Below are 21,709 nucleotides of genomic sequence, written 5' to 3'. Positions count from 1 at the left end.
TTAAAGCAGGCTCAGGACTGAATTCAGAGTTGGTTGCTCAGAGCTTTGTCCATTTGAGTCTTGAAAATCTGCAATCGCAGAGATTTCACAGCCTCTCTGGACAACCCAGTCCAATGCTTAGTTATGTCTGTAGGGAATTTTCTTTTTCCTTATATCCACTTGGAACTTTTCCTGTTTCAGTTTATGCCTGTTGTTTCTTGCCCTCCCACTGTGCACCTCAGCAAAGAGCTAAACTGTCTTCTCAGTAGCTTCTCTTGGGTACCAGCAGGCTGCTATTAGATCTTCCTCTCTTCTCCAGGTTTAACAAGCCTAGTTCCTTCAGCCACTACTCTTGGGTCATTTGCCCCATCTTGTTTCCCCTCTGCTGGACTCACTTAAGTTTATGTTTACTTCTTTCTTGTACCAAGGGGCCCCAAACTGGACATTGTATTCCAGATGTGATCTAATGAGTGCTGTTTAAAGGGGAATAGTCACATCCCTTGACCAACTGTCTGAGTTTCTGTTGATGCAGCCCACTATGCTGGTGACTGTAGAAGTATTGTACTTGGTCTCCTTTGTGTCCTTTTTGGGTGTGTGTGAAAATGTTTCATAAATGTCTTGCAGATTGCTGTTTATGTGTTTCTTAAAAAATGCTTACTTTTTTCATTTCATCTTGGCCACTAGCAGTTAAATAATTGACTGTACAAAATATTTAATTTTATTGTCACCAGGGACTGAGGACAAACCTTTTGGTATAAATTCCCGATGAAAGTTACCATAAACTGGTTTAGCCTGGTATTTTTCATAGACATATTTTTTAATGGTCACCAGGCAGTCTTCTAGATCTCTCGCTTTGTGCCTGGGTTTAAATTTGCCTTGTCCAGAAGCTGCAACCCAGATACAGTATTATTTGCCAGACATGAAGATATAGCTTATGAATAAGTGTGAGTAAGGGAAACCATGGTGTCATCAAAGAGAGGTCTAATTAGGAACTTTTGAAGAGAGGAAAAGGCAGAGGATACCTGGAGGAATTTCTTTTACTCTACAGCTACTGTCTGATTTTTTACATTATTGTTGATAGCTAGGTCTTCTTAATAAATGCATTTCTTTTCAAAAAGAAGTGGTAGATAAATGCTGGATTTCAAATGCTGTGTTACCATTAAGATGTTCTTTACATCTCCAGCCTTTATATTCAAGTTTACTTTCAAGGTTTATAGACCATATATGCTTGATTTGTGCTGAAGCAGTTCTCTATAATGAGCTGTAATATAACCATCACATGCTTGGTATTGAACGTTTTGTTTCAAGCTGCTTGGAAAGAGGTCACAGATATGCTTTGAAAACAATGGGGACACTTATCAACTTGCAAAGTTTGTTGCATTTCTGTCCATAAGATCTTAAATCTTATTGCTGTAGGTAGCAATGCGGAAAGTTACAAGTTTTCCTTAGTTGTTTACGTGTACCACTGCCTTAGATACTGGCAAAGAAAAAATAGCAAAATTAGAAACAATTACAAGTTCACGGCAGTCTTCTTAGGAAACTTGAAGATTTTACCTCTTCCTTTTGATTCTGTCAGCATTCCTGCTACTTTTTCATGTCATCTGTTTTTTGCTTAATTTACTATTATTGTTGTTCATTGTAATATGAATATGTAACCATGGTAACTGTAATAATTTTACATTCCATCTAATAGAATACACTTGTTCAAACTGTTCACTACATCGGATAATGTAAAGCCAATCCTCTGACCTGAGTTTGCCTTTAGCAACCAGGGTATGTGCACATATGTTACAACTCTGGCTTGTAAAAAGAGACAGTACAATTGATGATCTGCAAATATAGCTTGTGAGAATTTCAACTGCACTGACATACTGTTTGACAAACAGATTCTCTCTTGTGCAAGCAATTTAAAAGCAGAAGAGACTACTTCTGTGGTGGCTACAAGTGAGATTTTTATAACCAAGATTTTAAGTCCTCATTGCCATGAGGTAATACATTACTTATGGCTATTTTGATCATCTTTTCTATGTCAAGCTATGATTTGGTAAAATCTCATAATTTTGAGCTATTTTTTTCTATGTGCTATATATAGAACATGTGCTAACAACTGTTGTTAATAACCTGTGTGTTCTGTCTCCTTGAGAACTGAACGCAGTGAATATTGGAAGCATACTTTGTACCAACCACCTGTATTATTTCTGATTTTGGTCTTTTTTTCTCCTTTCCCCTGCAGTACGTCTTTTGGGTTAATTTGCATTTATCTCCCAAACAAATAAAATGAAACAAAAATTGGTGGATTAGAACATGGGGATTTCATGAGTGATTCTAACTTTCTGGTAAACTACTTACAGTTGGGGGTTTTTTTAAATATCTAGGAAATGCTTGATAAGCTTGCTGTAAATATTGAGGCATTTGTACATCTTGACTCAGGAGATAGCTTAAAAACACTATGATGTGTTGAACTATAACTGTGACGTTAGTAGCTGACTAAACATACGCACTGTGATATACTGCTCAAATTGTGGTACATCATGACATGATTACAAAGTGATTCTGTTGTGGTTTTAATTCAGGTGTTATTATGCAACAACATTAGCATTTTTTTGGCCTGTGGGAGAGAAATTTGCTTTTTCTCTTCCTTCTGGGTATATATCAATATTACAGGTCCTACAGACATTCGTAGTCCACTAGCAGAGCTAAAGATTAAGAAGTTGATCCAATCCCTATTAGAATCAATTTCGAGTGAACTTTAATGAGCTCTTAAATTGATAGACTGAATTATCCTGTTCACTAGAGTCTATCTATGCAGTCCAGAATTGACTTCTTTTATCAGGAACTTTGGATATTGTGCTGATGTGATTCAGTTTGCTCCTAACTTGCTTTTAAAGCAGTATATAGGTGCAGAAGATATACTGCAGTTTCCTTCATGCAAAACACTACAATAGGCTGGTTACATATGGCCATCTGAACACTTCCAGGAATTTTTAGCTTTCCTGTCACAGTCTTATATGATTGTTCAACAAAATATTTGTAGCCTGTTTTCAAGTTATTCCACTATTTTCAGTCTTGGAATGCAGATTATAAATCAGTTTACTCTTCACCTAAAATAAAATATTAATTCTTTTACCATCTTTGTAAAAATTCCTTCTTGGGACAACCATTTAAACCACTGTTACATAATTATGCTTGCTCTCTCTTCAAGGAGGAAATAACACAGTCAGGATGGGAGTTCATAGATTATTTTTTCTGGTCCTCCACACTGTTGAGATCAATGGGATAAGCATCTGTGTATCAAAACATATTGAGAGTATTCTATTCTGTCTATTATTCATTCAGTCATCTGTGATTGGAACATAAGCATTGATTGTAATTGTTTAAGCAGAAAGAAAGAAAAATAATAGTGGCCATGTATAAATCTGTCAAAATGTATTTTTATTTTTGAACAAATATTTCAATCAACTGCATTCATAGAGTTGTTTTTATGTCCAAGACATAGTATAAAAGACTTTATAGTATATTTTTTTTTCAGATATGTTATGATGTTTATGATCTGTCAGTCCAGGTTTCATGGGGTGAAATCCTACCTGTCTTATTGCTATGTCTGTTTTCAGTAATAAGATAAAAACTAGTGAAGCCAGGATTTTGCCTCATTGGCTAGCGTGGGAATTTGCTAGCCTCTTAGTAGGTCACTTTACATACTTGGTTCTTGGTACAAAGAAATATCACTTGATAGTGATTAATACAGATTTAATTTGGAGAATGTTTACTCACTTGAGACATCCAAGTAAAAATTCGCTAGCTCAGACCATACATCATTATTGTAGTACTTGAGCGTAGTTGCTTAGAGCTCTGCAGGATCTTTTTACCACAATGATGATAGTACAGTATATTGTGAAAGTAATTGTAATGTGTAATATATAATTACATGTAATGTATAATTATTTCATAATAGAGAATTGTAGGAAGTATTGCAAAGGTAATTAAAATGTTGTTCACTTTTATATTTTTAAATTCCCCGTTATCACCTTTCTTTGACTTATAAACTAAGAAAACTTAATTGTTCTCTAACATAGTATTAAAATGTAGTCTTACTTTATTCTTAATTTTGTTTTGTTTCCAGGTGGAGGCGTAGCTGTTGGAACCCTTCTTCTTATTGGTTAGTATAGAATATATAGATACTTAAAGCCATATTTTGATGTGTTTTGCTCATTTTAATGTATTTATCAAATAACCTGGCTTTTCATTGTTTTTTAAACTCAGACTTTAAGAAAGTATAACTCTCAGGCCCCTTCACTTTGGATAGCCTTTTGAATGGACTATTGTCTATTTCAAGAATTACTGGAGGTGGATCAAAACCTTACTTTTAGATAGGTTTGAGCCCCCAAGAAGAATACCACAGAATTCTGTTTGAAAGCAGGGTGTTTAGCAAATGTCAGGACTTTATAGGAAAATTTTCAAATTATTTAAGATTCTCTAAACTACTTGATTTCCTGTAAGATTCAGTCTGTTTATCATCACAAAGGTGTTTTTTTTTTAATTTGGCTTTCTGAGGAAGATGGGAAATACAGAATCTTTTAATCTTTTGGTTGCCAGAATCAACTAAGAGAAAGCTGATGGAAGCCTGCTTTCTGTTAGGATGTGGATGAGGCATACTGAGATGATTAAATAGGTTACAACAGAATTCCCTTTGCAGACTACATTGAAACTGGCTGGTACCATGTCTCTATTGCAGCTGAGATGCCCAGCTTTCTTTTCTGTTTAAAGCGTAGCAAAGGGGAAGAGGACTACTGTACACATACATCTTGTCTTCATGTCCTCAGGGTATGTACTGGACTTAGAGCCAAGAAACATTTCCCAGGACCCTCAGTTTAAGCATAGCAGCCGAAACCACAATTTTGAGGGAAGACTAGCTTCTTACAAGTTAGTCTTGTGTAAGTGCATACAGTTTCAGCGTATAAGACGATCATTATGGCCGAAGAGAAATTGAAGGAGATACCATCTGATTTGTCATATCAGTACATTAATCTTGGGCTTCTAAGGATACGGAACTACTTCAAAATGATGTAAAGGCTGAATGGTGATAGAAATGTCTTTTTTTTTCCTATTTTAAATGTTTATCAGATTAGTGGTTCTTATGAGAAACTTTCAAGCTTGTTACTTTCCTAGCAAAAAGAACTGATATACAGGAAAATGAAAGGTTATTAGAGAAACACCTGTAGTTATGTGGAAAACATCTGCATCTGTAATCTGTGTTCACATCTTAAATAGTATAACAATTTAAATACTGCTTTTTGATACCAAGTTGCTGGAACAGAGAACTAGAAACCTAGGGACAACCGATCTAGCTCTTAGCTTTCCAGTCACTGCAATTTCTCTGAACTGTTGGAGTCTAGAAAGTTGTGTGATTGTTTCTCCCACTAAATAAGAGATAAAGTACCTCAATTTCCTTATTTGTGGGAGTGATGAAAAGACGTATCCCATTGCAAAGCTATTTGAGCAATGTCTGAGTGCCTACATATTAAGTGCCAAAAATCCTGCATTAAAGCCTTAAAAATTAATTTATTATTTTAAGTTAAAACAGTGGATTACAGGAAGACAACTGTCAATAGATTTGAAATTGGTAAGTAAAATCTGGAAAGTAAAAGTAAAAAAGGTGTTATTACAGATAAAAAGGCCAGTTTCTCATTGCAGAAGATTGCAAGCGTAGTAAGGCACCATTTTGGCTAAATCCTGAGCTTTTGAACGCTGCACAGGTTGTTAAGGATCAATGCAAAATTGTAAAATGAGAGTGTAGAGACAAAATCTGAAAAACTCACATACAGCATAAGATAGAACTAGCAAGAATTATCAAGAGTAATACAGATTTTTCTTAAGTACCTCAGTAGTTAGGAGAAGTCCAAGAGAAGGGCTGGTTTGCTAAACGATGAAGTGGAAAAGCTAGTCATAGTTGTTATTGAGAAAGGGGACAATTTTAAGAATTTTTGTATTAATCTTTACCCAGAAGAAGCACTGAAATCTCATTATTATCATAATTGAGAACAGTGACTAGATTTCAGCTTTGCCTAGTGAAAAATTAGACTAGTATATGCCTAGGTGATTTGGGTGGTTTCAAACAGAGTGTACCTGCAGAGTATTTTAAGAGCTGGCTGATGAAGTGCTAGAATCATTAGTGTTTACTGGTAGAGGACAGTGAAGGAAGGAAAGAACTGGAAGATTAGAAAATACAAATACAGTTTCTATTTTTCAGTGCTGTTGGAGGAGTTGCTGAATTGCAGGCCTTGAACTATATAGTTCAAAAGAAAACAAGGATTGTGGTGGGTTGACCTTGGCTGGATGCCAGGTTCCCACCAAGCCACTCTATCACTCCCCTTCCTCAGTTGGACAGGGGAGAGAAAAATATAATGAAAGTCTCCTGGGTTGAGATAGGGACAGGGAGAGATCACTCACCAATTACTGTTACGGGTAAACCAGACTTGATTCAGGGAAATTATTTTAATTCATTGCTTATCAAATCAGAGTAGGATAGTGAGAAATAAAACCAAATCTTAAAACACCTTCTCCCCACCCCTCCCTTCTTCCCAGCCTCAACTTCACTCCCAATTTCTCTATCTCCTCCCCTGGAGAGGCGCATGGGGACGGGGAATGGGGGTTATGGTCAGTTCATCACACGTTGTCTCTGCCGCTCCTTCCTTCTCGCACTCTTCCGTTGCTCCAGCGTGAGGTCCCTCCCACGGGAGACAGTCCTCCATGAACTTCTCCATCATGAGTCCTTCTCACAGGCTGCAATTCTTCACAAACTGCTCCAGCGTGGGTCCCTCCCATGGGCTGCAGTCCTTCAGGCACAGACTGCTCCAGCATGGGTCTCCCATGGGGTCACAAGTCCTGCCAGCAAACCTGCTCCAGCGTAGGCTCCTCTCCATGGGGCCACAGGTCCTGCCAGGAGCCTGCTCCAGCGCGGGCTTCCCACGGAGTCACAGCCTCCTTCGGGCATCCCCCTGCTCCGGCGTGGGGTCCTCCTTGGGCTGCAGGTGGAGATCTGCTCCCCCGTGGACCTCCCTGGCCTGCAGGGGGACAGCCTGCCTCACCGTGGTCTTCCCCAGGGGCTGCAGGGGAATCTCTGCTCCAGCACCTGGAGCACCTCCTGCCCTCCTTCTGCACTGACCTGGGGGTCTGCACAGTTCTTCCTCTCACATATTCTCTCTCCTCTCTCCAGCTGCATGTGTGCAGGTTTTTTCTCCCCCTTCTTAACTCTGTTATCCCAGAGGCACTACCACCGTCGCTGATGGTCTCGGCCTTGGCCAGCGGCGGGTCCGTCTTGGAGCCGGCTGGCATTGGCTCTGTCGGACATGGGGGAAGCTTCCAGCAGCTTCTCGCAGAAGCCACTCCTGTAGCCCTCCTGCTACCAAAACCTTGCCACGCAAACCCAGTACAAGGATATAAGTATCAGTCAGTATACTGAACAATCTTTATGAGATAATGAACTTGTGGATAGAGGATAAGCAGGACATGCCATTTATCTTCACTTTAGTAATGCTTCTGACAGTATTTCAAATTACATTCTCATAAGCAAAGCTAGGAACCATACTCTGTGTTCATTTCTAATACACATTCTTGGTGTTTATAATGCAAACTAGCTTCTCAACTTAAGAGATTGGCATTGCATCCTTCCCATTATATCCTTCTTGATGTTCTGAAGTAGGCTTTTTACTTCCAAGAAGTTTAGTTTCCTGATCACTTGAAAGTACTTCTAGTAATATTGTTTAGAATTCATTGGCATGAAATTTATGCAAAGACAAAAACATCATGTCTCTAGTGATAGACACCAGTAGGCTAGCAGCTGTTCAGAGTGTGGCTTTTCAGCCTTAAGAAATTTAATTAGTAATATTCAGTCATTTTCTGAAAGGGATCATAGAATCACTTAGGTTGGAAAAGACCTTTAAGATCATTGAGTCCAACCGTCTACCCAACACCCTAAACCATGTCCCGAAGTGCCACACCTACACGTTTTTTGAACACCTCCAGGGATAGTGACTCCACCGCTTCCCTGTTCCAATGCCTGACAACCCTTTCAGTAAAGAAATTTTTTCAAATATCCAATCTAAACCTCCCCTGGCGCAACTTGAGGCCATTTCCTCTTGTCCTATCACTAGTTACTTGATAGAAGAGACCAGTACCCGCCTCACTACAACCCCCTTTCAGGTAGTTGCAGAGAGCGATAAGGTCTCCCCTCAGCCTCCTGTTCTCCAGACTAAACAGCCCCAGCTCCCTCAGCTGCTTCTCATAAGACTTGTGCTCCAGGCCCCTCACCAACTTGGTTGCCCTTCTCTGGACACGCTTCAGCACCTCAAAGTCTTTCCTGTAGTGAGGGCCCCAAAACTGAACACAGTACTCGAGGTGCATCCTCACCAGTGCCGAGTACAGGGGAATAATCAGTTCTCTGCTCCTGCTGGCCACACAGTGTTGTCCTAACATTTTATCTGTGTTTACTTTCTCTGTGGAATGACAGCTGTCACTTGGGAGACTGCATTGGTATCTAGAATTTTGGTTTAATATTTTGAATTAGTCTTAACACTAAAGAACCTAACAGTAAGATCTGGGGAGAGCTTATCTGAAATCTGGTTTAGCCACTATTGGGATCACATCATGTTATCTTTTCTTGGTTTAGAGCTCATGTGAACCTGCACTAAAGGCTGAACAGTATTTTGTGTTTGCCAGAAAGCAAGGTAATTGCTCATATTATGGCTTGTTGTTACTTTAAGGCTATTTTTTATTTCTTCATTTTATCCATTATTAGAGACAGGTCTTTTTGCCTCACTGAATCTTAGAAAATCTTGATTTTTACATGAAGTGTATAAATTCGCGTATGTTGTGGTGCAGATTAAGTAATTTGGATAGTTGCCTGCCAGAATTACCTAATTCCATATAGGACACCATTTGTCTAATGGCTACCATTTAAGTTCAGATTTTTTGAGAAAACTGAATTGATACAGCAGTTCACTATTGCTGAAAGAAGTTCTCCAAATCCTTCTCCCCTTTTTTGGCTGCACAATCTTGTTGTTCCTTGAGCTGGCACTAGTGCTTTTCAACTCTCAGCTCTCCCAAGTTGACAGAAAACTCACCCAGTTAAAGAGTGGGGACTTTTCTGTCTGTTTAGTGACCTGAATCAGCTCACTAACGTGAGATGAGTACCAGAGCCAGCACAAGGGAGAGAAGGACTGCACAGTGAGGACTAGGAGAGAAAGTAGATGGCCTTTTTCAAGGCAGGAAGTGCCAATTAAGCTTAATTTTCTCATGAAATTTCACCCAAATTTCTGTGAATTCAGGAAGAATGATAGAAGTTTTATCTCTTACTGCTTTCAGTGAAGATCTTACTTTTCTCAGTTTGAGAAGAGCTGCAATCTTGCTATGGACAAAGGAAGAAGAAAAAAAAATGTTACAACCTGTCATATTTTACACAGGTCAGAGATTATGAAAGTAGACGTTTTGGTTTGTCTTCCCATTACAACATTCACTGCCCCTTCAGTAGATGAACTGGGTGGCATCAAATGAACCTACTAGCTGGAAAATTGTCATTAAACAAAAGAAGGTTGCTCCTCAGGTGATATGCAATTAAGTAGTGGAATACTTCACCATGGGGTGTTGTGGATGTAAAAAAAAATCACGGTCTCAGTGGGAAACTGGGCAGCTTAATGGAAGAGAAAACCATTTGCATTACTAGGTTAGTGGATACCAAGTTCAGCTAAGGAAGTCCTTGAGCTACAAATGGTGGAAGGCTGAGCAAGTGCTTGGGTGAAGCATCACATTTGCTTGTTCAGTTCTTATTACCTCTTCCTAAGTATCTGCATTTGGCTACTGTTGAGCATAGGGTTAGCTATCCATTTGACCTGACCTTAATGGCACCAGATGAAGTGAGTACAAAGGCAGTGAGCTTTGTGTTCTAATGAAAGAAATGACAAGACTCAATGATTTGAAAATGGTAGGATTTTTACCTGAATTTTTTTCTCCCTTTCTATGAGTGCATAGCTGGCAATGCTCAGTGGTGGGTTTTATTTATCCCCTGTGTTGTTTGTTTATTTGTGATCTGATATTAAACTTAGCTTCACAGAAACACAAAGGAGAATCTCTCTTTTAGATTTGAAAGCTAACTTTTTTTCCCAAATAAGACTTACCATGTATTATTTTGAAACATATAATTATATACAAAAAGTCTTAAAGTAAGAACTATATTTATTCGTGACTCATTAGTCTAAAAATTTTTAGACTAATTTTTAAAATTGGTGCATGTAGAATTGTAACTGCATTGTTAGAATATCCTGTCAGTATACAAAAAATTCTGTCATGAGATTAGTCTAGGCAAGCTTAATATTATACAGGATTGAAGCTGTCAGTGATAAACCTCCTAGGAAGATCTTTTTGCGTTGTACTCCAAGTGTTATAAAAAGGTTAAATTCTTCCCCCTTCCTTCAACATTCTCTAAGGCAAGAATAAATTGCATTACTTTTAGCTTAGCTCCCTTTGCAAATTAAATGCTCATCTTCATTATTTGACACATTATCTTGGTTAATTTAACCAAATAATAGTAGATTCAGGGTATTAAAATATTTATTTTAACTGTTGTGTTCTGAAGATGTAGTAATGGCACAGGTTACTTGAGAAGACGGTAAAATACTGTTTGAAATATAAGTGCATAATTTTTTTAAACTTAATTCATAATAGAGCATCATGATTTTCAGTTGAACTTAACTCTATAATATATTCTTTTGCTGGTGTTTTATTTGTATGAGAATTCGAGAGTTGAGGCACATGGTAGTCTCATGCAAGATCCTAGCTACTAGAGGAACTTGAAACTTCCTGGGTTTTGTTCATATAGTAAGAATGTTTTATATTTTAATTAATACTTTAATTTCAAAAGATCTTACTACACTGGGTTTATAAGAACTGGTAAAACAAGCATTCTAACTGCGTGAAATGAAATTTGAACACTACCAAAACAGTTTGTTCAATATGAATGTGAGACCACTTGTTTGTTGTTTCATCTTAAACTGCTCCAGAAGATTAGCTTTCTAGAAGAATCTCCCCTTTTAAAACAAACAAATAGTATAGCTGTTGATTAAGCACACTGCTCTCCCCCCTCCTCTCTCCAATGTACTTCAACCTGTTGGATGTCTGTTTCCCAGCCTCAGGAAGAGTTTCCAGGAGGATATTATTTTGGTTTTTAAATAAGCCTTTATATAAAAATATAACACATCCTGCATAGTAAGTTACAGCATACTCAAATAGGTCTCTCCTGGGTACCCTATAAGGACCCATTCTTACATACCTTTAAGATGCTCTAGTTTTGACAAGGTCATTGACAGCTAAATGTTTTAAAGATTATTGGTAGGAAGGTTTTTGTTGGTAGCTGAGGTCAATTATTAAAAGTTAAAGTTGTCTGGTTAAAAGCAGGTCTATACTTGTACATTCTAAGCCTTGAAGCATTTTCAGCTACTTTAATTAGCTACTATTATTTTTGTTAGACATGCAATTTAACCTGACTGGTAAGAGCTCTCTTCACTTGTCCATATAATTGAATTTATCATCTTTTTAAAGTTGAAAAAGATAATCTCCAGAGAGGTACAAAACAGTGATTTGCTAGATATAATTCTACAAAATACAAGTTACCAGAATTCACCTTCCTGAAGTATGGCCAAATGCCAAATATTGTAACTTACATGTTTGACAACGTGGTTTTGGCATGTGCTAATTAAATGCAAGTGACACAAAGTATATCCCCTCAAGCTTAGTAAATGTGGACATTAGTAAAGTATCTTTTAAATGGAATTTCAGATTATTAAAATAATCGCATCTTATAACCTGCAGCAATTCAGAGAGATGTTTCATAGCTACAGAAAGACACACCTTAGGTCACAGTACCGTACTGTAGAACTATCTGGTGAAAAAATGATCAATACTGATAGGCTATGACAGGCTTTTGGCAGCTTTAGGGCAACCTGTCTAGGCTTTGTACAAGAAGAAAAATAAGCTATCTGTACATTACATTGTTTCAGTCTTATTTTTTCCTCTTCTAGCTCTCATCATTTTAAGCAATTATACTACAAATTATCTCTGGACTTTTTCAAAGACCTTCATGACGTTTAATATATTGATGTTTAAAAGTCAGCTATTGTAAACACGATCTATACATATTTGTTACCTTATGGTGGATTTTGTTCCTGACTTTTTGTTCCTCTTCAAGTTATAGAGCTTATTCTCCATCCCTCTCTTGGAACATGAACACCTCTGTGCAGCGGGAGCAGTTACAGCTAGAGATTTTTTCTTAAGGCCACATGTTTACATATCAATTTCTATAATTAGATGAGATTTTTGCCCTTAATTTTTATATAAATTATGTATTTACAGTGGCTCACTCCTATCTGCTCTCTTTGTTTTCTGTGCCCTAGCTAAACTCCAGTGCCTTAAAATTTTGTATCTAATTCCATGACCCACTGACTTCTGAGTAGTAGCTACAGAAAGTCCGTGCACAAAGGTGTAGAGAATGTCTCTTATGTGTTCAGTAGCCTATACAGTGTAGGGGTGAAAAGAGCCATAAATAAGAATTGGTCTTTATCCTTAGTTTTCAACATGGTTATATGTTGGAATTCATTGCACTGATACTGACAATTCTGCTTTTTCTTCATGACTATTTTAGCCATGAAAGCATTGCTGTTGTGGAAAGAGACCAATGGATAACGATCACAATAAACTATTTTATTTATGTCCCTATTTGTAAGATCAGAAGAGGTTTTGTCCTGGAGACAATATGCATAACTTCTAGGTAAATAATATCTTTTCCTTGTATAGTTTTACGCTTCACTAGTTACTCACCTGCTACTTAGCTGTAGAACACTCTTTGTTCGAAAAGAATCAGAGAAAGCTGTGGACTGTTGTGTGACTTGCAGTGACTGGACACAGAAAAGAGTCTGCAGCTGCAAGAGTCTTATTTGTTTATGTGCCTTATTAGCTAGAAGTAAAGTTCACAATGAAGGCTGCTGATGGGACAGTTCTTTAGTATGGAGGCTAAGAATAAAGATTTGGACCAGGCTTGTCTTACATATTTGGCTGACTAAGATGCATTTAAGTGTTAGTTCCTACACATACAGAATGGAGGTAGTTCTTTTGGATGTGAGTGTAATTTGGAAAAATAAAGATAACAGTTGAGAATTTCTCCTAGCCATCAAAATAGCAAGTCCAAGCGTTATCAAATATACTTCAAAGTATTTCATTCAATTTATCTATGAAAGTAATCAGTGAGATACTGAAGTACCTGTGCTAAATGATTTGTTTGTTTATTTACAAGAAGAAAGCTGTACTCCTATGGTTTTGAATAGCAACGTAACTATTGAAGCCAGGGTACAATGGATGCTATCAGAAAAGCCCCATATGGGTGCACTTTAGATCTTTTGAATACCACAAAAGTTTAGTGACCTAGAAATGAATCAATAAAAAGCCATCCTCTATCTGACAAATTGAAGAACTGAGGGATTCTTACAGATGCATTGACTTTAACAATTCAAGATACACTGTTTGTAAAGGCTTTCTGAGAGACATTTAATCCTTAGAGTACTGTAGCAGACTATGAGGTGTTTTATATTTAGATCACTCTCCATAGTTAATTTCCTATTTTTACTGTAAGTTCACTGTTATGAAAATCAATGTAAGAAGACTAAAGGAAAGGTTAATGCTAAAATGATGTGTCCTTACACTGAATGTAAATGTTTTTAATTTGCTAAATTGAAAATTCCTTATTGTTTTGCAAAACATTGTTTGGAAGGGTATGGCAGTGTAAGAACCTCTCTAGTCCTGTTATATTACAAACAAGTCTATCACTCAACAAAGTGAATTATAATCTTGGATAGGTCAGAAAAAGGGTTTATATCCCTGTTCCCCATTGCTTCACTTATATAGTTTTAACATTTCGGCATTTCAAATAAAATTTGAGTAAAAATTCTTAACTACTACAGCCTTATTTCCTCTTAATTTAGTTAAATAATCATCAACACACAGTATGATTTCTTATATTTATTCAGGGTTTATGGAGTTTCTGTGTTATGCTTGGCACAAAATTGAGCATGTTGTTTACTTTCTAAGGAATAATTAATATCAGAAATGATGATCCGGAAAGACTCTCTGTATAGCTGCATGCACATACACAAGCCATAAAATACTTGGACTAAATGAAATATTGGCTTATACTTCATTAAATGTCAGTTAAGTCCTGTGCATATGCAATACAACTCAGTGTTTCTGGGCCTCAAATGGCGAAGAAGGTGTACTTCAACCTGTAGATAAAAATTGAGAAATCAAGATTTTGGATTCACCAAGGATAACTTAAATGTTACAGCTGAGGATCCTTCCAGAGCACCCTACTAGGGTTCCTTTTTCTCTTTTGTTCAAAGGGAGGGAGGTCTAACAAAATTGGCTACCTCCACTGACATCTACTGCAGTGATGTGATTATATGAGAGGCTTGGTGGCTTCTTTCAGGTAGTTCAGACAATTTAAAAAAAAAAAAAAAGGTAGATATCATGCTGTCACTTTGACTTCTAGAGGGCTTTGGTTCTTAAATTGAGAGCTTCATAGATGGCGATTAGCACATGGAAATCAATATACTGTGAATAATATATTGCCAGTTATTGCAGTAAGCAACCAAAGCATAAATAACTAGAGAGAGCCAACATTTAGGGGGCAGGAGCTGTATGTGTTCCTGGACTTCAGTTATAAGGGAGAATTACTCTGCATATGGGTTTTATTTACATCTTGTTGAAGCAGTTTAAGATCTAAGCAGGCTCCAAATACTATATTTACAAAATAAGACTGTAATACTTATTCAAAACTTTAGATAGTGTCAGTTCTACTTTTTGCTTCTGCACCTGTAGTGCTTCAGTTTTACCTGAATTGAGCCTTGTCTCCATCCAAGTCTTATACATGGATCTACATCCTCAGTCACAGCACAATATATGGAGCTGAGTTACTCGAAAAACAGTTCTTCAGTAACACTATTAATGGCTTTTTAAGGATGCAAGAGTAAACATATAAAATATTTAATTAAGAGCTCCAAACTTTCAAGGAAATTGCAGTTTGTAATTCTGTAATGCTTTTGGAAATCAGTCCTGCTGAAATTTTAATAAGGAACCCAGCACTGTCAACAGTAAGCCTTTGTCAGTACTGTACTTTTCATGATACTGATCTGTCCCTATTTTTCACTAGACTTATTTTAAAAAAAGATAAATGTGTTATTAGAAGTACATTAGAAGGCTAATATGGCCTAGTAAGCAGGTTAACAGTATCAAAGGTAAATTATATCCATACAATCTGAGTTCTTAAATCATCAGACTCTACAATAAACTGGATGTATCAATGGCTAGTACTAGTAGCAACAGTGTTGTAGTTTTTGTATTCCCGTTGGCTTATTTGGATGTCCAGTTTTATGTAATTTCCTGTCTTAGCAATGGTGTTATGAAGCATTTTTCTCTATCTTGAAATGTTGCTTTAGAGTCACTTCATTTCTTGGGTTTAATGAAAGGGAAACTTTTAAAGAAGTATCCTTAACAACAAAGTAGGTAATCTTGACACTATATCTTTAGGGATTATTCTGATGAAGAAAGAAGAAAGAAGTAAAAGAAATAAATTTTCCACATTTTAAGTGTATACCTTTTACCTTAAAAAAAAAAAAAATCCCAAATACTAGATTTTAAAGTGAAATAGAAAAAGCAGGGAATAAATTCTGGTTTGCACAATATCTCACAGAGGATGGGCGATATCTCTGGGAGAACTGTTCCTTTTCCAGTGACTTTGAAAACTTGTGGTTTGAATTGCTTTCTCTTGTTAATCTAACCACTGAAGGTGTCGGTACTTGTGCATGATATTAGGAGTGTAGCAGTGCAACACCATTTTTCTGTGATTTGTTTCTTAAGTTTCCCCATTGCTATTAATAGTCTTTCTCCTTTTTGGATATACATCTCCTTTCTTTCTTTCCTTCCTCCTACTCCGCTTCATTGGTTCTTTTTAACTCTTAAGGTCTAAAACATGCTATTCTGGTACATATCAAAGTTACACTCTTTTTGCTTTCCTTCTTTAGTATTTTTTACAAATTAGATATGAATGACAACTTTCTGATTTTCAGCCTTTGTTATTGGTTTTGTGGTTTTTCTTTTAGTATTTTCATATGTGATTTATAATAATGAGGAAATTGTTTCCAAGTCACACAAAGAATGGATTAAGAGTCTTTTTGGTTCTGTATAAAAAAAATATATCTCTCTATTTTTCTGCTACAACATCCCTGTGTATTATCTTCCAGCAGCCAGATTAAGAGATGAAAAAGTGAAACGTTACAGTGTTGCATTTACTTTTCTTCCACACAAAATATTTCAGATATCTTTCTAAATAAATATCAGAAATATGTTCTCCCAAAGAGCATGATCTAAAATTTTACTGGACAATTAATCAGGCAGTTATATTGTTAAGAATTTTTTTGCTAGCCTTAACATTGCTATTGTTTATATTTCCTAAAAATAAAGAAAATCAGAGATGGTTCAAATTTCAATTGTTATTTACTCATTCACTTCGACCATAGTTTTGAGTTATGATAAGTTTTAGTTGTATGAAGCTCATTAAGACTTTCTAATTCTGGTAATTTCTGATACTTAACTTGCAACAAAGAAGCTGAAGGAAATACTAGCCTTTCTAAAGTCAGTGGGAGTTTGTATTTTTATTTTGGTAGGCTAGTATTCACAATGTCTGTTAACAAGTATTGTCTCACTTCTTAAACTATAAATTCATGTGTCTTTTGAATGTGTTCATGATTTTGCTCTGGTTAGCTTTAAAAAACAGCATTGCAAATTGTCTATTTTTTCAATATATCAATATATAGTTCAGAAAGAAATGCAGATGTAAGAATGTCTCTATAAGAAATGATACCTTTGTGTATATATATATATTTAGCATGCCAAAGATGACTACATTTGAAAAGCATCAATTAATAGATACTTTAAGCAAGTTGATTAATATTTTCAGGATTAAGACTATATATATTAACACAGTTCTCCTAAATGAACAAAGCCCCTTCGCATTAAACCATGATTTTGGTAATCAGTTGATATTTATGGGAAACCTTATTAGGGAGATAGCACTTATTGCTGTATCCCGTCCATATCTTAGAATCAAATACATGATTGAGTGCTATTTCCCTGGCTTGAAAAATTAGGAATACAGTATTATCAAGCATTATTTTTAAAGCTTTGGAATCATATTTTACCTGTTATCTATGTTGTACATTATATACTCTAGGAGATAGACCAAAAGAGAGTTTTTATAGAGTTGTGAAAATACAGGTGGGTGATTTATCTAACAAAAAAGAAAAAATTCCAACCATTCTTGTTTTCACAGAGGAAGATAAGTACGGTCTTTACTCCAATTTGTTGTTCAAGTATTTTCTCGCAGAGGGAGTTGTCTGTGGACATGACTTGTTTGTTGCTTCTGCTAAAGAGCATCCTGACAACATTTTAAAGGTAAAGAAGACTCATAGCTTTTGACAAGTAAAGCTGTAATCTCTTGATGAATTTAAATAGATTTTAAAGTGTATATATTGTGTAGTAAGAAATTAATTAGTCTTGGTGATTCCTAAGAATGTGTTGGGAAGTGCAGGAGTATTTACACTGGCCAGGTTTGGGAATTAAATTTATTTCAGTAGCCTCCCTCTATGGACTATGGAGTAAGATCCTCCCAAGGCCAAATCAGGCTAGGAGCCTGGTTATCCTTTATTTTGATTATGGATGAAAACCAGACAGACTAGTTGGCTTAGTTGAATGGTTTGAGTAAACCCAACTGTTTACAGTTTCCATCTGCCTATCAGGAAGAGTAGTTAAGCTGCTTTGAATATATTGTGGTGGAAACTGTACAATTTGTGTACTTATTGTAGTTTCCTATAGAAAATAAAAATATCATTTAACATCTTTACACCTTCCTTTACATGTACATTTCATTCTGACTCTCTTTTTTTGCTAGGAAACATGGTCAGCTTTGGATTAGGTCATATAGAAAGGTTCCTTTCAGACTTCAGTGAACTCCTAATCAAACACTAATAGTTTCAATTATAAGGAAATTATATAAGGGAAAAAGCCTGATCAACACTGCAAAAAATGCTGAAGTGTGAGGATAATCTTACAAAATTTCATTAAATATTTTATGTCTTTCTAAGGCTGCTTTTTTCTAATATCAAAAGTAACATATAATTTACTGATTACTTCTGCATCAAGTAAAGTCTGGCTATTTCCTTAAGAGTCTTCAGAGACTATTTCTGGACAAAATGATTACTTTTCTTTTTTCCCACCTAGTGATGGTAGATTCTATGCCTTATCTGTTCAATATTATCTTCAGTATTCAGGAAAAAGTATATTCTTAATGAAATGATATGATTGTGGTTATGTTAAATCTAATAATTTTTTATGAACTTAAAGAGGGTTCATTTAGGGGTGAAATTTTTATCATTTGTTCTTGTGATTTAGAATATAGCCTAAACAAATAGGTTAGAAATTGATTGTGAAGTATGAATTCCGTAAGAACTTGCTATATTCTTTAGTAATATTTGGTTTTAAATAACTGATAATCAAGCCATTGACTCTCTGACCATACAATACATGATCATTGCAGTTATTTTTCTCATTATTCAAATGAATATTTTTATTGCATTGCATTAAAATTTCTTAAAATGGAGTAGCTAACTTACGTTTTATTCTTTCCTTCACCTTTGAATCTGTTGTTCAAAGCATGTCATATTTTTCCTAGCTCCTGTTCTTTAGGCTTTTGCATGTTAATCAACAGACATTGTTATGTACATCTATCCTTCTTGTACCAGTTTGAATTTGTGGTCAGTTAGTGACTTACTGAGTTCTGTTGTCTGATTTGGAGTAAGTTTTCCTTCTTACTTTTCAGGGGTAAACACTACATAATAATACTGCATTCCTCTGTTGTAACTCCATAGTGGTGTTACTATAAAAGTTTATAAATGGATGGACAATGTTATTACAGGAAAGTTGAGGAAAACATAATTTTGTCTTGTTTTCTTCCTCCATTTGTGTGTTTATATATCCAACAGTACTCTTGTCTATGCTTTTATACTCTTACCTTGAATATTCAACACTTCCTTTGCTTAACAGACAAGGCACAGTAGAGTTGATTTCTCTGATTTGTATTGCTGTCTTGAAATTGGTTCAGTGAAGTAACCCTGTAATATGCTAGGCGTCAGTCTAGAAAATGATGTGCTTTCACACTTGGAAAGCTTCGGCACTTCTTAAAATTCCAGCATGTGTTACCTAAAAAACATTATTGCCTCACCTGGAAGAAGTCGATCTAAGACTGGCATTGACCACAGTTGGGTCTCCATATTACAGAAGTAAAGGAGTTTTCCCTATGATTGCCTCACTTGACTTCTAAAAGAGAGGACCTTCAGGTGCTTCAAGAAGTCCTCTCCTGTCATAAAAATGAGCTGTTTGGGACTTGGATGTCTCCACCAAGTCAGGATTTTAATATAGCATATCTGACCGTTGAATAACATTGCTTTTTATTTAATGAGATTAGTAATTAATTTATTTTCAGTATCTGATTGGACTGTATTCTTTACTGGAAAGGCAACATAGATATGGTACATATCAACTTGAATTATACATTTCATGCTTGGTTTTTATTTTATAAAATTCAAGTACAGATTCAATATATTCTAAGCTAGTATTCTAATTAACTGGTGTTTTACATAAAGGCAGCTCATTAACTGCCCTATGTCCATATTGTGCGGTCAGTCTATTTATACATTCAGTTCTCTGCTGAGATGCCATAATTGCCCTATTCTAATTTTATGATGTGATTGGAAGTTTTTTGAACCTATAACCAAGACAAATATTGCTGGTAGTAGGAAGGGGAAAAGACATTCTTATAGACCATAATTATCTTGAAATTGTGTATAGCTAAGAGACAAGGAGAGGATAAAAAGCCCTGATCAGCTGCCTAAGATATATTATATTACCACCCACCAATTTATCCATCATCCTTTGAAAACATATTCATGCCTTTTGTAGTCAAAGCTCCTTCAGGAAATTGGCATTAAGACATAATGCTGAAAAATTATACATCTCTGGTAAAACCTACAGAACTATATACATGCTGGTTTTTAGAAAGTATTTTAAACATTTAAGAGCATTTCTGTTCAATCTATATTCTTCAACAAAAGGCAACTTTTTACTATAAGGGCATAAATACTGGGAATAGTATATAATGTAAGAAATAGTATGGTATACTTTGTGATCGATCATAAAACTGCACTGGCAAATAGAAAACTAAATCAATAATAAAATGACTGAAGGAAACATTATATCTTAACATTTCATTTTCAGTACGATACTTTATTAAGTTTAGACTACAAATTATGAAAGGCAGTTATGTGCTCAAACTTAAAAACAAAGAGAAACTAATAAAGTAGATAGGGTTTTTTCTTGTATCTGTTTCCTTCACTGTGTTTAGTGGCTGTATTTTTTTATATAATTCAGCACTCTAAAGTTAATGCCAGCTATTTTGAAGTTGCATATAGTGTATGTGTTTGAGAACGGATCATACAAATTTGAGTATGTGGTTATATTTATTACAGAGGAAATCTTTAACTTAAACACTGTTATGCTTTTTTGCAAGAAACAGCAAGCAAGAGAGTTGAATATTTCCTTGAACATCACTGTAGCCAAAATTAGAACAGGCTTGCATCCATTCCAAGTTAGGATACCAAACTGACTTCTGGAAGCCATAAAAATAAGTAACTATATAACAGCTTAGTTGTTTATGCCCATCCTCCTTGTTAGTGCCAAGGTATGGTTCCAGTCTTAAAAAAAAAAAAAATCTGTATCTGTGGTGGCTGCATTTCTATATTTCTCACTTTTCCTACTTCAGAATTGGCACTAAAATTCTAGAACTGCCTAAACTGCCTATATAAGAGTTTCTTTGTCTTTTTTGCTCATTAGTTTGTCTAGACCTTGGGGGTGAACTGATTTTCACAGCTTTTAATGAGAAAAAATTGGATTATATTTGCAAGTTACGAGTTCATCTTGACAATAAAGAGTGCTTTCTGTTAAGTTGCTTTTACCGTAAAGCCTGTGCAAATTTTGTCTCAAGAGGAAGACTCACTGGTCATTATACGTGCTGTGAAACAGAAACCAGCATCCCCTGAAGCCCAGCAATTTCCCTGTGGGACCCCGGCCAATGTTACCTCAATGACCATTCCATTGGGAACCTGGAACCCTGAGGTGGAAGAGTGGAAGGTCCAGAACTGCTTTCTAGAGCTGCATCTGTTCATCTCCTGTGGAAAAGTTGAACACTTTGTGCAATTACTGCATTTTTATGGAATCTCTTTTCAAGCTGGAATCTTATTACAAGATACTTCTGGACTCTGTTGAGATTGCCTTTTGGAGGTTCTCTTTACAAGAAGAGAGGATAAAGAGCACATCCTTCAAGGAAAAAAACCCCATACTTTGACATAATCTGAGCCTGCTGCTTATGGTCAAGGTGCTTTTCCTACCTATGCTATAGAGGATAGCCTTCTTAGAGGGAAAACATTCTCCAGAATTCTACCCCCAATCAAGTCCTTCGAGGCTTACCATACTAAGGCACAAAGCAGTATTTACCTTGTACATCTGGTGTCATTGTACTTCCAAGTTT

General features: G+C 36.0%; 1 protein-coding gene across 3 annotated transcripts in view; it reads left to right on the top strand.

Moving 5' to 3' along the window:
• The window catches only part of ELP4 (elongator acetyltransferase complex subunit 4), a 158,246-nt gene that overhangs the window by 1,974 nt on the left and 134,563 nt on the right, over positions 1-21,709 (top strand). For all 3 annotated transcript variants that reach the window (XM_075048200.1, XM_075048201.1, XM_075048202.1), the window contains exons 2-3: positions 4,100-4,135; positions 17,402-17,523. In XM_075048200.1, coding sequence (XP_074904301.1) covers positions 4,100-4,135; positions 17,402-17,523 — 158 coding nt within the window. The remainder of the gene's footprint in view (positions 1-4,099; positions 4,136-17,401; positions 17,524-21,709) is intronic.

This window comes from Buteo buteo, chromosome 16 (assembly GCF_964188355.1).
Source record: "Buteo buteo chromosome 16, bButBut1.hap1.1, whole genome shotgun sequence".
In the NCBI taxonomy this organism is placed as follows: domain Eukaryota; kingdom Metazoa; phylum Chordata; class Aves; order Accipitriformes; family Accipitridae; genus Buteo; species Buteo buteo.
The sequence above is the reverse complement of the archived record's forward strand: the minus strand, read 5'-3'. Positions and strand labels throughout refer to the sequence as shown.